This window comes from Lucilia sericata, unplaced genomic scaffold, assembly GCF_015586225.1.
Source record: "Lucilia sericata isolate MDLA Ls3-8-SP2 unplaced genomic scaffold, ASM1558622v1 Contig004621F_arrow, whole genome shotgun sequence".
Lineage (NCBI taxonomy): Eukaryota > Metazoa > Arthropoda > Insecta > Diptera > Calliphoridae > Lucilia > Lucilia sericata.
Window position 1 is genome coordinate 10,460 of NW_023997303.1, and position 13,194 is coordinate 23,653.

Sequence of the window (13,194 nt, forward strand, 5' to 3'; positions counted from 1 at the left end):
GACTAGACTATAGACTAGACTATAGACTAGACTATAGACTAGACTATAGACTAGACTATAGACTAGACTATACTAGACTAGACTAGACTATAGACTAGACTAGACTAGACTAGACTATAGACTAGACTAGACTATAGAATGACTATAGACTAGACTATAGACTAGACTATAGACTAGACTATAGACTAGACTATAGACTAGACTATAGACTAGACTATAGACTAGACTATAGACTAGACTATAGACTAGACTATAGACTAGACTATAGACTAGACTATAGACTAGACTATAGACTAGACTATAGACTAGACTATAGACTAGACTATAGACTAGACTATAGACTAGACTATAGACTAGACTATAGACTAGACTATAGACTAGACTATAGACTAGACTATAGACTACTATAGACTAGACTATAGACTAGACTATAGACTAGACTATAGACTAGACTATAGACTACTATAGACTAGACTATGACTAGACTATAGACTAGACTATGACTAGACTATAGACTAGACTATAGACATAGACTATACGACTATAGACTATAGACTAGACTATAGACTAGACTATAGACTAGACTATAGACTAGACTATAGCTAGACTATAGACTAGCTATAGACTAGACTATAGACTAGACTATAGACTAGACTATATAGACTATAGACTATACTATAGACTATATAGACTAGACTATAGACTAGACTATAGACTAGACTATAGACTAGACTATAGACTAGACTATAGACTAGACTATAGACTAGACTATAGACTAGACTATAGACTAGACTATAGACTAGACTATAGACTAGACTATAGACTAGACTATAGACTAGACTATAGACTAGACTATAGACTAGACTATAGACTAGACTATAGACTAGACTATAGACTAGACTATAGACTAGACTATAGACTAGACTATAGACTAGACTATAGACTAGACTATAGACTAGACTATAGACTAGACTATAGACTAGACTATAGACTAGACTATAGACTAGACTAGACTAGACTATAGACTAGACTATAGACTAGACTATAGACTAGACTATAGACTAGACTAGACTAGACTATAGACTAGACTATAGACTAGACTATAGACTAGACTATAGACTAGACTATAGACTAGACTATAGACTAGACTATAAACTAGACTAGACTAGACTATAGACTAGACTATAGACTAGACTATAGACTAGACTATAGACTAGACTATAGACTAGACTATAGACTAGACTATAGAGTAGACTATAGAGTAGACTATAGACTAGACTATAGACTAGACTATAGACTAGACTATAGACTAGACTATAGACTAGACTATAGAGTAGACTATAGAGTAGACTATAGACTAGACTATAGACTAGACTATAGACTAGACTATAGACTAGACTATAGACTAGACTATAGACTAGACTATAGACTAGACTATGACTAGACTATAGACTAGACTATAGACTAGACTATAGACTAGACTATAGACTAGACTATAGACTAGACTATAGACTAGACTATAGAGTAGACTATAGACTAGACTATAGACTAGACTATAGACTAGACTATAGACTAGACTGTAGACTAGACTATAGACTAGACTATAGACTAGACTATAGACCAGACTATAGACTAGACTATAGACTAGACTAGACTACACTAGACTATAGACTAGACTATAGACTAGACTATAGACTAGACTATAGACTAGACTATAGACTAGACTATAGACTAGACTATAGACTAGACTATAGACTAGACTATAGACTAGACTATAGACTAGACTATAGACTAAACTATAGACTAGACTATAGACTAGACTATAGACTAGTGCTATAGACTAGACTATAGACTAGACTATAACTAGACTATAGGACTAGACTATTGACTAGACTATAGACTAGACTACAGACTAGACTATAGACTAGACTATAGACTAGACTATAAACTAGACTATAACTAGAATATAGACTAGACTAGACTGTAGACTAGACTATAGACTAGACTATAGACTAAACTATAGACTAGACTATAGACTAGACGATAGACTAAACTATAGACTAGACTATAGACTAACTATAGACTAGACTATAGACTAAACTATAGACTAGACTATAGACTAGACTATAGACTAGACTATAGACTAGACTATAGACAGACTATAGACTGACTATAGACTAGACTATAGACTAGACTATAGACTAGACTATAGACTGACTATAGCTAGACTATAGACTAGAATAGACTATAGACTAGACTAGACTAGACTATAGACTAGACTATAACTAGACTCTAGACTAGACTATAGACTAGACTATAGACTAGACTATAGACTAGACTATAGACTAGACTATAGACTAGACTATAGAATAGACTAGACTATAGACTAGACTATTAAACTTACTAGAACTGAACGTTGATTAATTAATTTTCAATAATTTATTAACAAAAACTTATATAACATATCTTTGAATAATAGAGATAACAACTTTTGTTTTTTATTCACTCCCATTCAATGGTTGCTGGCGGTTTGTTAGTTAAATCATATTGTACTCTAGAAATACCGGATAATTCAGAAATTTGTTTTGCATACGATTTATTACCCTCAAAGGCAATTGCTCTGAACCTGGTTAACCGCCCAGCCACACATAAAATCTGTGGTAATAAAAGTCTTAAAACAATCGAACGTTTGTGGGAGGGTTTATTGTCGCTGTTAGGGTCACTATCAAAATCCAGGGGAATTAGTATAACAGGCATTTGTGTTATTTTGTGGTAAAGTTTTTCACATTTTAACAAATCATTCGCTAATTTATCGGCCTCTCTTAGTAGCTGAATATTTTCTTTATTGAGTGTAGTTGGAGTGATATCTAAGTTTAAATGGGAATTGGCTTCTCCAAAGATATAGCACACCCGATTAATGTTATGTAAAATTGTGGGTATTAATCGGGCTAAATAAAATAAATCACACCAATTGGGTTCTTGATAGCAAGAGATACCCAATACATACTTATAGCTGCGACCATCACCCTGTACACCCACCGAACGTATAGGTAATAAAGAGGCCTGTAGTTGATTCTGGGAGGTTATTCTTAAAAGTTCATTTTGTTCAGTTTTTGTTAAATTATTTTTAAGATAATTTATTATTTTGTCATTCTTTGGTAAATGTTGTCTATAATCGACTATATAGGAGACCATTTCTTGGGTTTCACAAAAATCTTTTCCCTTAAAAGGTTCTTGAGCACATATTATACGTATGGCTAGACCACAACCGGGAAAGGGCGGTTTTTCTCTTATATCATTTGGTACTTTTAAATCTTTAGCCAATTTTCTTACTTCATCTTTGTTGAGATGACTTAAAGGTTCTATTAAACGACCTTTATTGCGCAATACCCGAACTAGTTCCGTATCATTTGATGGGTTTTAATAGTGTCTAATAAATTGCTTAAGTCTTTGCAGCCTGATTCTGTTAAATCGGTTTCTAAGCTTCCCTGGACCCATAATACTTTCTCGGTTTTGAGTTTTGAATCTTCAATAAGTTTTTTTGTTATTTTTACAAAAGTATTGCCTATTATAAGCCGTTTATCTTCAGGGTTCAGGGCCCCACAAAGTAAAGGAGTTTTAAAGCTCAATGATCTTTCCAAATTTTTGATTCCTGTAGAACTTTGCAGGAATTTTAGGAATTCTTGACGCTTTATCAAATCTATTTCTAAAGTTTTCAAAAAGTCTTCAACTTTTTCGGTTTCCTGGAGGCGCATGAAACCATTACCTAAATAAACCGCTAAAATTCGTTCAGTCGGTAAGACTTCTCTTAATAAAACCGCACAGACACACGAATCCAGACCGCCACTAAACAATAACAAGACCTTTTATCTTTTACCCTCTCCTTTATATATTCCATAATCTGATTCTTCACATCAGTTTTAATCAAGTCCGGCTTTAAGCCACAAATTTCGCACAAGAAATTTTGAAAATTTCTCCACCACATTTTGACATCTTAGCCTCTGGATGAAATTGTATACCATATAATTGCAAGTCATCATTATAAATGCCTGCTATAATATTTTTCTCAGATCTTGCAGAAATCTTCAAATTATCACCAACTTTTTCCACACTATCGCCATGGGTCAAAAGTACCATTTGTTTTTCAAACATATTTTTAAATAATTTACACTTCATATCCAAAACAACGTGATATTGACCATCTTCTCGCACACTTTTCTTTTTTATGGAACCTCCAAATTCTTGATTTAACATTTGCATGCCATAGCAAATGCCCAATAGCGGTATTTTAAGTTGAAATATTTTAGAATCATATCGAGGAGCATTTTTGGCATAAACTGAGTAAGGGCCTCCCGATATAATAATAGCTTTATAATTTCCCGCCATTATAGAGCAGGCGGAGGTTTCTAAAGGTAAAATATCACTTGCTATACATAATTCCTCCACCTTACGTTTTATAAGTTTAACATATTGTGAACCAGCATCTAAAATAACGACTTTGTCGAGAGGGCAAACATTTACTGATGTTTTGGAGCGTTGTAAACAGTTAAAGGGCACAAATTTGTGGCTTTTGAGGTTGTATTTTGTTATTTGGGATTTAAATCGCTTTAATATTATCATCTTGTTTACTTTTCTTGTTTTTATTACACAAGAATTCTTTATGTTTTAATTTTTGATAAGAAAATTGTTCAAAAATTAACATTTCATACAAAGTTACCAGAAGTAAGGTAAAAATGTAATCTGGCAGCTTTATGTTACGCGTTATAAACATTGACACAGCGGTTGATTTATTACTTTGCTGTCTCTTTTCTCTCTAACAAATTTGTCATTATGGTTTGATGCATCTATCTATCTATCTATCTATCTATCTATCTATCTATCTATCTATCTATCTATCTATCTATCTATCTATCTATCTATCTATCTATCTATCTATCTATCTATCTATCTATCTATCTATCTATCTATCTATCTATCTATCTATCTATCTATCTATCTATCTATCTATCTATCTATCTATCTATTCTATCTATCTATCTATCTATCTATCTATCTATCTAATCTATCTATCTATCTTCTATCTATCTATCTATCTATCTATCTATCTATCTATCTATCTATCTATCTATCTATCTATCTATCTATCTATCTATCTATCTATCTATCTATCTATCTATCTATCTATTCTATCTAATCTATCTATCTATCTATCTTCTATCTATCTATCTATCTATCTATCTATCTATCTATCTATCTATCTATCTATCTATCTATCTATCTATCTATCTATCTATCTATCTATCTATCTATCTATCTATCTATCTATCTAGCTATCTATCTATCTATCTATCTATCTAGCTATCTATCTATCTATCTATCTATCTATCTTCTATCTATCTATCTATCTATCTATCTATCTATCTATCTATCTATCTATCTATCTATCTATCTATCTATCTATCTATCTATCTATCTATCTATCTATCTATCTATCTATCTATCTATCTCTCTATCTATCTATCTATCTATCTATCTATCTATCTATCTATCTATCTATCTATCTATCTATCTATCTATCTATCTATCTATCTATCTATCTATCTATCTATCTATCTATCTATCTATCTATCTATCTATCTATCTATCTATCTATCTATCTATCTATCTAATCTATCTATCTATCTATCTATCTATCTATCTATCTATCTATCTATCTATCTATCTATCTATCTATCTATCTATCTATCTATCTATCTATCTATCTATCTATCTATCTATCTATCTATCTATCTATCTATCTATCTATCTATCTATCTATCTATCTATCTATCTATCTATCTAACTAACTAACTAACTAACTAACTAACTGACTAACTTACAGTTCAACAGTACGTATAATTAATATTAATTTGTAATAATTTCACAAATTTGCTTAAACTTTGGAATTAATGAAAGGATTTTGAAAATTCTAACGGAGTTCAAGAGCTAAGATTTCGGTCTGTTTAAGGCTACATTATTTTATAAAAAGAAAGTTTCAGGGAAACAATTTTGCACGAAAATTAAAAAAATTTTAAAAACCTTTTTTTATTTTAGCAACAGACATTAAGTTGTGAGTATAAAACAAATAAGGGGATCAATAAGGCAAATAATTTTCAGTTTTTTTTTTTTTGCATTTAAAATATTTTTCTTAAAAAGCCAGTTTTAATGTCGAATTCTTATACATTTTTTTCTTTAGGTATTGAGTGCAATTTTATGGTTATTTGATGATACATTAAAAGTGTATACATGTGTAAAGTACTTAAGGTTTGTTTGCTTTTATTACGAAAAACATAAATAAATATGGAAGTGAAGTTGTTGTGAGTAGAATTTAACATCTACATATGCCTGTACAACACTTAAGGATTATGGATTACCTATAAATTATGTTAATGTAAGGCTTCCGAACTGTTAAACAAGGCAAACAAAAAGAAAACTTAAGTGTTTTTCAAAAATAAGGATTAAGGTGGTAAAAGTAACAGGATTTTTTTGAGGTAAATATTTGGGTGGAGGGGGAAAAGTATAAAAATGTATGATTTTCCGAAGTAATAAACTTTCTGGGATTTTTCAAAAATTTTTTGGGAATTGAAAAGTTTCTTAAGAAATGTGTTAAAAATCCTGACTTAAATTGTTAAAATTCATGTTGAAAATTTAAATTTTTATTAAGAAAATTTAGTTTTTTAACAACTTTTGGCCCACTGTGGCTTATTAAAAACAACAACAAAGAGTTTTTTTAAAAACATTTCAAAAGCTTTAATAGTGTTTTAACTTTGTGCCAACATTTGCTGCTTTAGCTTAAGCGGTTAAGGAGATTTTTAATAATTTCTAATTTTGTTTACCAGTACGTATGATTAATATTAATTCACAGTAATTTTACATGTTGTTACATAACTTGGGAATTAATGAAGGGATTTTAAAAATTCAAATGGGGTTTAAAAGCTAAGAGTTTAGGCCTTAGTTTAAGGCTAGATTAGTTTCTAAAAGATAATTCCAATATAAAAAATTTAACTGATTTATAAAAAAATTTAAAATATTTTTTTTTACAAAAAGGAAAATTTTTAATTTTCTTATTAAAAATTATTTAAGATTTTTTTTATATCTGTATTATATAGAGAATTAGTTTTTTTGGTATTTCTTGTATACCATTTTCATTGTTTTTCTATGGCATTAGTCCAAATAAAAAGTAAAGCTATAAATATATGTCCCAAACAACCAATTACTTTGCTACAATATACATATTTATACCTTGTATGGTATTTGTAGTTTAATTTAAGTAATATTTTTCTCATTTTTTTCTATTTGTTGTTTTGCCGTTTATGTTTTTAGTTTTTATCTACACATTTTTCTATTTAGTTACAGGGGGTTATTAACCTTTTTTTTTCAATGTGTGTTTTTCTGTCTTCTTTTTTCTTAATTTATTAAATAAATTGGAGCAGAAAAAAAGCAGCTAAAATATATGTTATATTATTGTGTCATTTAGAAATAATATTTATTTATTTCAATTGTTTTCAAGTTTATTATTAAAAAAACAATTTATTCACATGAAAATGTCATAAGATCAAATGAAAAATTATGACAAATAATCTAAAAAAAGTATAAAAAATTATATAAATTTTAATTTAACAACAACAATTTGTTTAATTAAGTTTATTGTTTAAATAAACATACATTTGTTTTTAAGAGTTTTATTAATTTTTTAAAGATTTTTGTTTAATTTTAAAAAAATTATTATAATTTTCAAGAAAACATTTTAAAATATAATAGAAAATTTTACTAAATTCTTATTTTCCTTTTAGTTTTCATTATTTTCCTAATTTTTTCATTTAAAAATATTTAAATTCTTAATAAAAATTTAAAATTTTAACATTTAAAAAAAAAAATATTTAAAAATTTTGTCTAAATTGTAACTGTTATCTATGTATCCTGCTTATTTGTAACTGCAATTGTATTTAAAACTAAAGTTTATACTGTTAGCTTTTAAACCCCTTTTGAATTTTCAAAATCCCTTTATTAATTCTAAAGTTATAAACAAATTTGTAATATTACTCCAAATTAATATTAATCATACGTACTGTTAAACAAAATTAGAAATTTGAAAAAATCTCCTAAACCGCTCTAGATAAATCAACAAATTTTGGCACAAAGTTAAGGCACAATTAAAGCTTCTAATATATAATATAAAAAATCAGTTTGTTTTAATTATCAATAAGCTACAGTGGGCCAAACTTTGCTAAAAATTAAATGCACAAAAACTTTTGAAAACTTTTATATAAAATTTTCGCTTTTTGTCATTTAATTTTTAATGTTCTCAAAAAATTCTTTTTAAATTCTCTTTTTCTAATAATCTAATAATCTTTTCTAATAATTGTGGGAAAATAATTGAAAATTTTTTCAAACCTAACGTCATTATACATTTAAATTGCTAGTAATTAAAGAAATTATCTTTTCATATTATACAAATACCTCAAACGTCTATCTTACTTTTGAAAAATATAAAACTATTGGAAAAATAAACAAAAATTTTCAAACTTTTCAAAACAAATTTATAAAATAAACCACAATTTATTGTATTATTAATAATCAACATCAATAACACTTGTCACCAATATACATATTTGGTATAACAATAGTTATAAACAAATGTATTGTTGTTGGAAAAAAAAAAATGTTAAAAAAATATTTAGGTTTTGGTTAGATAAACAGGGAAATCAATATTTATAAAAGAAGACCAGCATCATGGAAAGGAAACAGAAATTTAAAATAGTTTTTTTGCAGACAGTTGTCATTGCTTTTGTGGGCAATTTTTTCCTACTAAAGAGAGTTCCCTAACTAATATTTCGATATATATTTAATAAAAAAAAATAATAGCAACTAGATTGACACTTATTGTAGAAAAAATATTTGACAATATTTTTCTTTTATAAATAAAAACGTAGAAAAACGAATTTCCTTAAAATTTTCAAATTTTTTTAATAAAAATATAACAAATCCATAAATTCTTAATCAATATCTAAAGCTTTATAACCTAAGAAATTGAACTGCTTTTGAATTTTTAAAATCCCTCCATTAGTTCCAAAGTTATGAAGGATTTTGTAAAATTACTCGAAATTAATATTAATCATACGTACAGTTAAACAAAATTAAAAATTTTCAAAAACGAGTAGAAATAAGAGAAAGGTAAATAACAAATAAAGCTTTAAAAGTAACTAACTAACTAACTAACTAACTAACTAACTAACTACTAACTAACTAACTAACTAACTAACTAACTAACTAACTAACTAACTAACTAACTAACTAACTAACTAACTAACTAACTAACTAACTAACTAACTAACTAACTAACTAACTAACTAACTAACTAACTACTAACTAACTAACTAACTAACTAACTAACTAACTAACTAACTAACTAACTAACTAACTAACTAACTAACTAACTAACTAACTAACTAACTAACTAACTAACTAACTAACTAACTAACTAACTAACTAACTAACTAACTAACTAACTAACTAACTAACTAACTAACTAACTAACTAACTAACTAACTAACTAACTAACTAACTAACTAACTAACTAACTAACTAACTAACTAACTAACTAACTAACTAACTAACTAACTAACTAACTAACTAACTAACTAACTAACTAACTAACTAACTAACTAACTACTAACTAACTAACTAACTAACTAACTAACTAACTAACTAACTAACTAACTAACTAACTAACTAACTACTAACTAACTAACTAACTAACTAACTAACTAACTACTACTAACTAACTAACTAACTAACTAACTAACTAACTAACTAACTACTAACTAACTAACTAACTAACTAACTAACTAACTAACTAACTAACTAACTAACTAACTAACTAACTACTAACTAACTAACTAACTAACTAACTAACTAACTAACTAACTAACTAACTAACAAACTAACTAACTAACTAACTAACTACTAACTAATTAACTAATTAACTAATTAACCAACTAACTAACTAACTAACTAACTAACTAACTAACTAACTAACTAACTAACTAACTAACTAACTAACTAACTAACTAACTAACTAACTAACTAACTACTAACTAACTAACTAACTAACTAACTAACTAACTAACTAACTAATTAACTAACTAACTGACTAAATTGTTAGCAAGTTGTCGACTATCTATCTATCTATCTATCTATCTATCTATCTATCTATCTATCTATCTATCTATCTATCTATCTATCTATCTACCTATCTATCTACCTACCTATCTATCTATCTATCTATCTATCTATCTATCTATCTATCTATCTATCTATCTATCTATCTATCTATCTATCTATCTATCTATCTATCTATCTATCTATCTATCTATCTATCTATCTATCTATCTATCTATCTATCTATCTATCTATCTATCTATCTATCTATCTATCTATCTATCTATCTATCTATCTATCTATCTATCTATCTATCTATCTATCTATCTATCTATCTATCTATCTATCTATCTATCTATCTATCTATCTATCTATCTATCTATCGATCTATCGATCTATCTATCTATCTACCTATCTATCTATCTATCTATCTATCTATCTATCTATCTATCTATCTATCTATCTATCTATCTATCTATCTATCTATCTATCTATCTATCTATCTATCTATCTATCTATCTATCTATCTATCTATCTATCTATCTATCTATCTATCTATCTATCTATCTATCTATCTATCTATCTATCTATCTATCTATCTATCTATCTATCTATCTATCTATCTATCTATCTATCTATCTATCTATCTATCTATCTATCTATCTATCTATCTATCTATCTATCTATCTATCTTCTATCTATCTATCTATCTATCTATCTATCTATCTATCTATCTATCTATCTATCTATCTATCTATCTATCTATCTATCTATCTATCTATCTATCTATCTATCTATCTATCTATCTATCTATCTATCTATCTATCTATCTATCTATCTATCTATCTATCTATCTATCTATCTATCTATCTATCTATCTATCTATCTATCTATCTATCTATCTATCTATCTATCTATCTATCTATCTATCTATCTATCTATCTATCTATCTATCTATCTATCTATCTATCTATCTATCTATCTATCTATCTTATCTATCTATCTATCTATCTATCTATCTATCTATCTATCTATCTATCTATCTATCTATCTATCTATCTATCTATCTATCTATCTATCTATCTATCTATCTATCTATCTATCTATCTATCTATCTATCTATCTATCTATCTATCTATCTATCTATCTATCTATCTATCTTCTATCTATCTATCTATCTATCTATCTATCTATCTATCTATCTATCTATCTATCTATCTATCTATCTATCTATCTATCTATCTATCTATCTATCTATCTATCTATCTATCATCTATCTATCTATCTATCTATCTATCTATCTATCTATCTATCTATCTATCTATCTATCTATCTATCTATCTATCTATCTATCTATCTATCTATCTATCTATCTATCTATCTATCTATCTATCTATCTATCTATCTATCTATCTATCTATCTATCTATCTATCTATCTATCTATCTATCTATCTATCTATCTTATCTATCTATCTATCTATCTATCTATCTATCTATCTATCTATCTATCTATCTATCTATCTATCTATCTATCTATCTATCTATCTATCTATCTATCTATCTATCTATCTATCTATCTATCTATCTATCTATCTATCTATCTATCTATTACATTTTTTAAAAATTTTTAAAATTTTACAAATGTTCTATTTTTAAAACAATTTATATTAATTCTTTTTTTAAAGCATTTAAAAACGTTTAAATTTTTATTCTACATAAACAATTTACTTTAAATTATACGTCTTAAGAAATATTTTTAATAAAAATATTTATAGATTTCTTTTCACACTTATTATATTTTCTTTCGCGTTTTTTTTCGACACACTTGGCTACTTAATTAAAAATATTGCCGTTCCAGCATAATAATTTAAAAGCGTGTTTATTAAAAAATTCACATAAATTTTTGTCTATAAATAAAACAATAATAAAACAATTTAGTTGAGAAAAAAAAAACAAGCTAATTTTTCTTTATGCACAGCGGAAGTTATAAAATGTGTCCAGAGGAAAACATTTCAATAATTTTGAGAATTTTTCATTTTCATTTCATTCAAAATTAAAACATTTCAAAATAAATTCTCAAAAAATCAAACAAAAATGCTTTGAAAACAAAACATTTCATCAGGAAATGACATCACATATCATGTTTTCAGTTGAACAAATTGAAAATTTTAACAAGAAGAAAGATCTAGTTGAATAGCAATTAAAGCAGATGAATGAAGATTTTATGTCATAATTCCAATAGAAATTAATGTTTGTTTTAAAGGAAATGTCTTGCTGAATAACATTTAAGGCAGCTGAATTGCTAAAATAGCAGCTGAATTGTTATTTAAAGGTAAAATTCTAAAAGAAATGGAAATTTTGTAAGAAAATATCTTGCTGAATTGCACTTAAAGTAGCTGAATGGAGATTTTATGTGATAATTCCAATAGAAATTAACGTTTTTTAAAGGAAATGTCTTGCTGAATAGCATTTAAGACAGCTGAATTGCTGAAATATCAGCTGAATTGTTATTTAATGGTAAAATTCTAAATGAAATGGAAATTTTGTAAGAAAATATCTTGCTGAATTACACTTAAAGTAGCTGAATGGAGATTTTATGTGATAATTCCAATAGAAATTAACGTTTTTTAAAGGAAATGTCTTGCTGAATAGCATTTAAGACAGCTGAATTGCTGAAATAGCAGCTGAATTGTTATTTAATGGTAAAATTCTAAATGAAATGGAAATTTTGTAAGAAAATATCTTGCTGGATTACACTTAAAGTAGCTGAATGGAGATTTTTTGTTATAATTCCAATAGAAATTAACGTTTTTTAAAGGAAATGTCTTGCTGAATAGCATTGAAGACAGCTGAATTGCTGAAATAGCTGCTGAATTGTTATTTAAAGGTAAAATTCTAAAAGAAATGGAAATTTTGTAAGAAAATATCTTGCTGAATTGCACTTAAAGTAGCTGAATGGAGATTTTGTGTTATAATTCCAATAGAAATTAATG

General features: G+C 27.2%; 1 protein-coding gene across 1 annotated transcript; it reads right to left on the bottom strand.

The window, feature by feature from the left end:
- Positions 1 to 2,502: 2,502 nt before the first annotated feature.
- On the bottom strand, positions 2,503 to 4,620 carry LOC119615250 (GMP synthase [glutamine-hydrolyzing]-like). Its single transcript, XM_037971326.1, has 2 exons — positions 4,020 to 4,620; positions 2,503 to 3,395 (listed from the first exon to the last, which is right to left on the bottom strand). The coding sequence occupies exons 1-2, from the start codon at positions 4,618 to 4,620 to the stop codon at positions 2,503 to 2,505; spliced, it is 1,494 nt and encodes a 497-aa protein (XP_037827254.1).
- Positions 4,621 to 13,194: the final 8,574 nt, after the last annotated feature.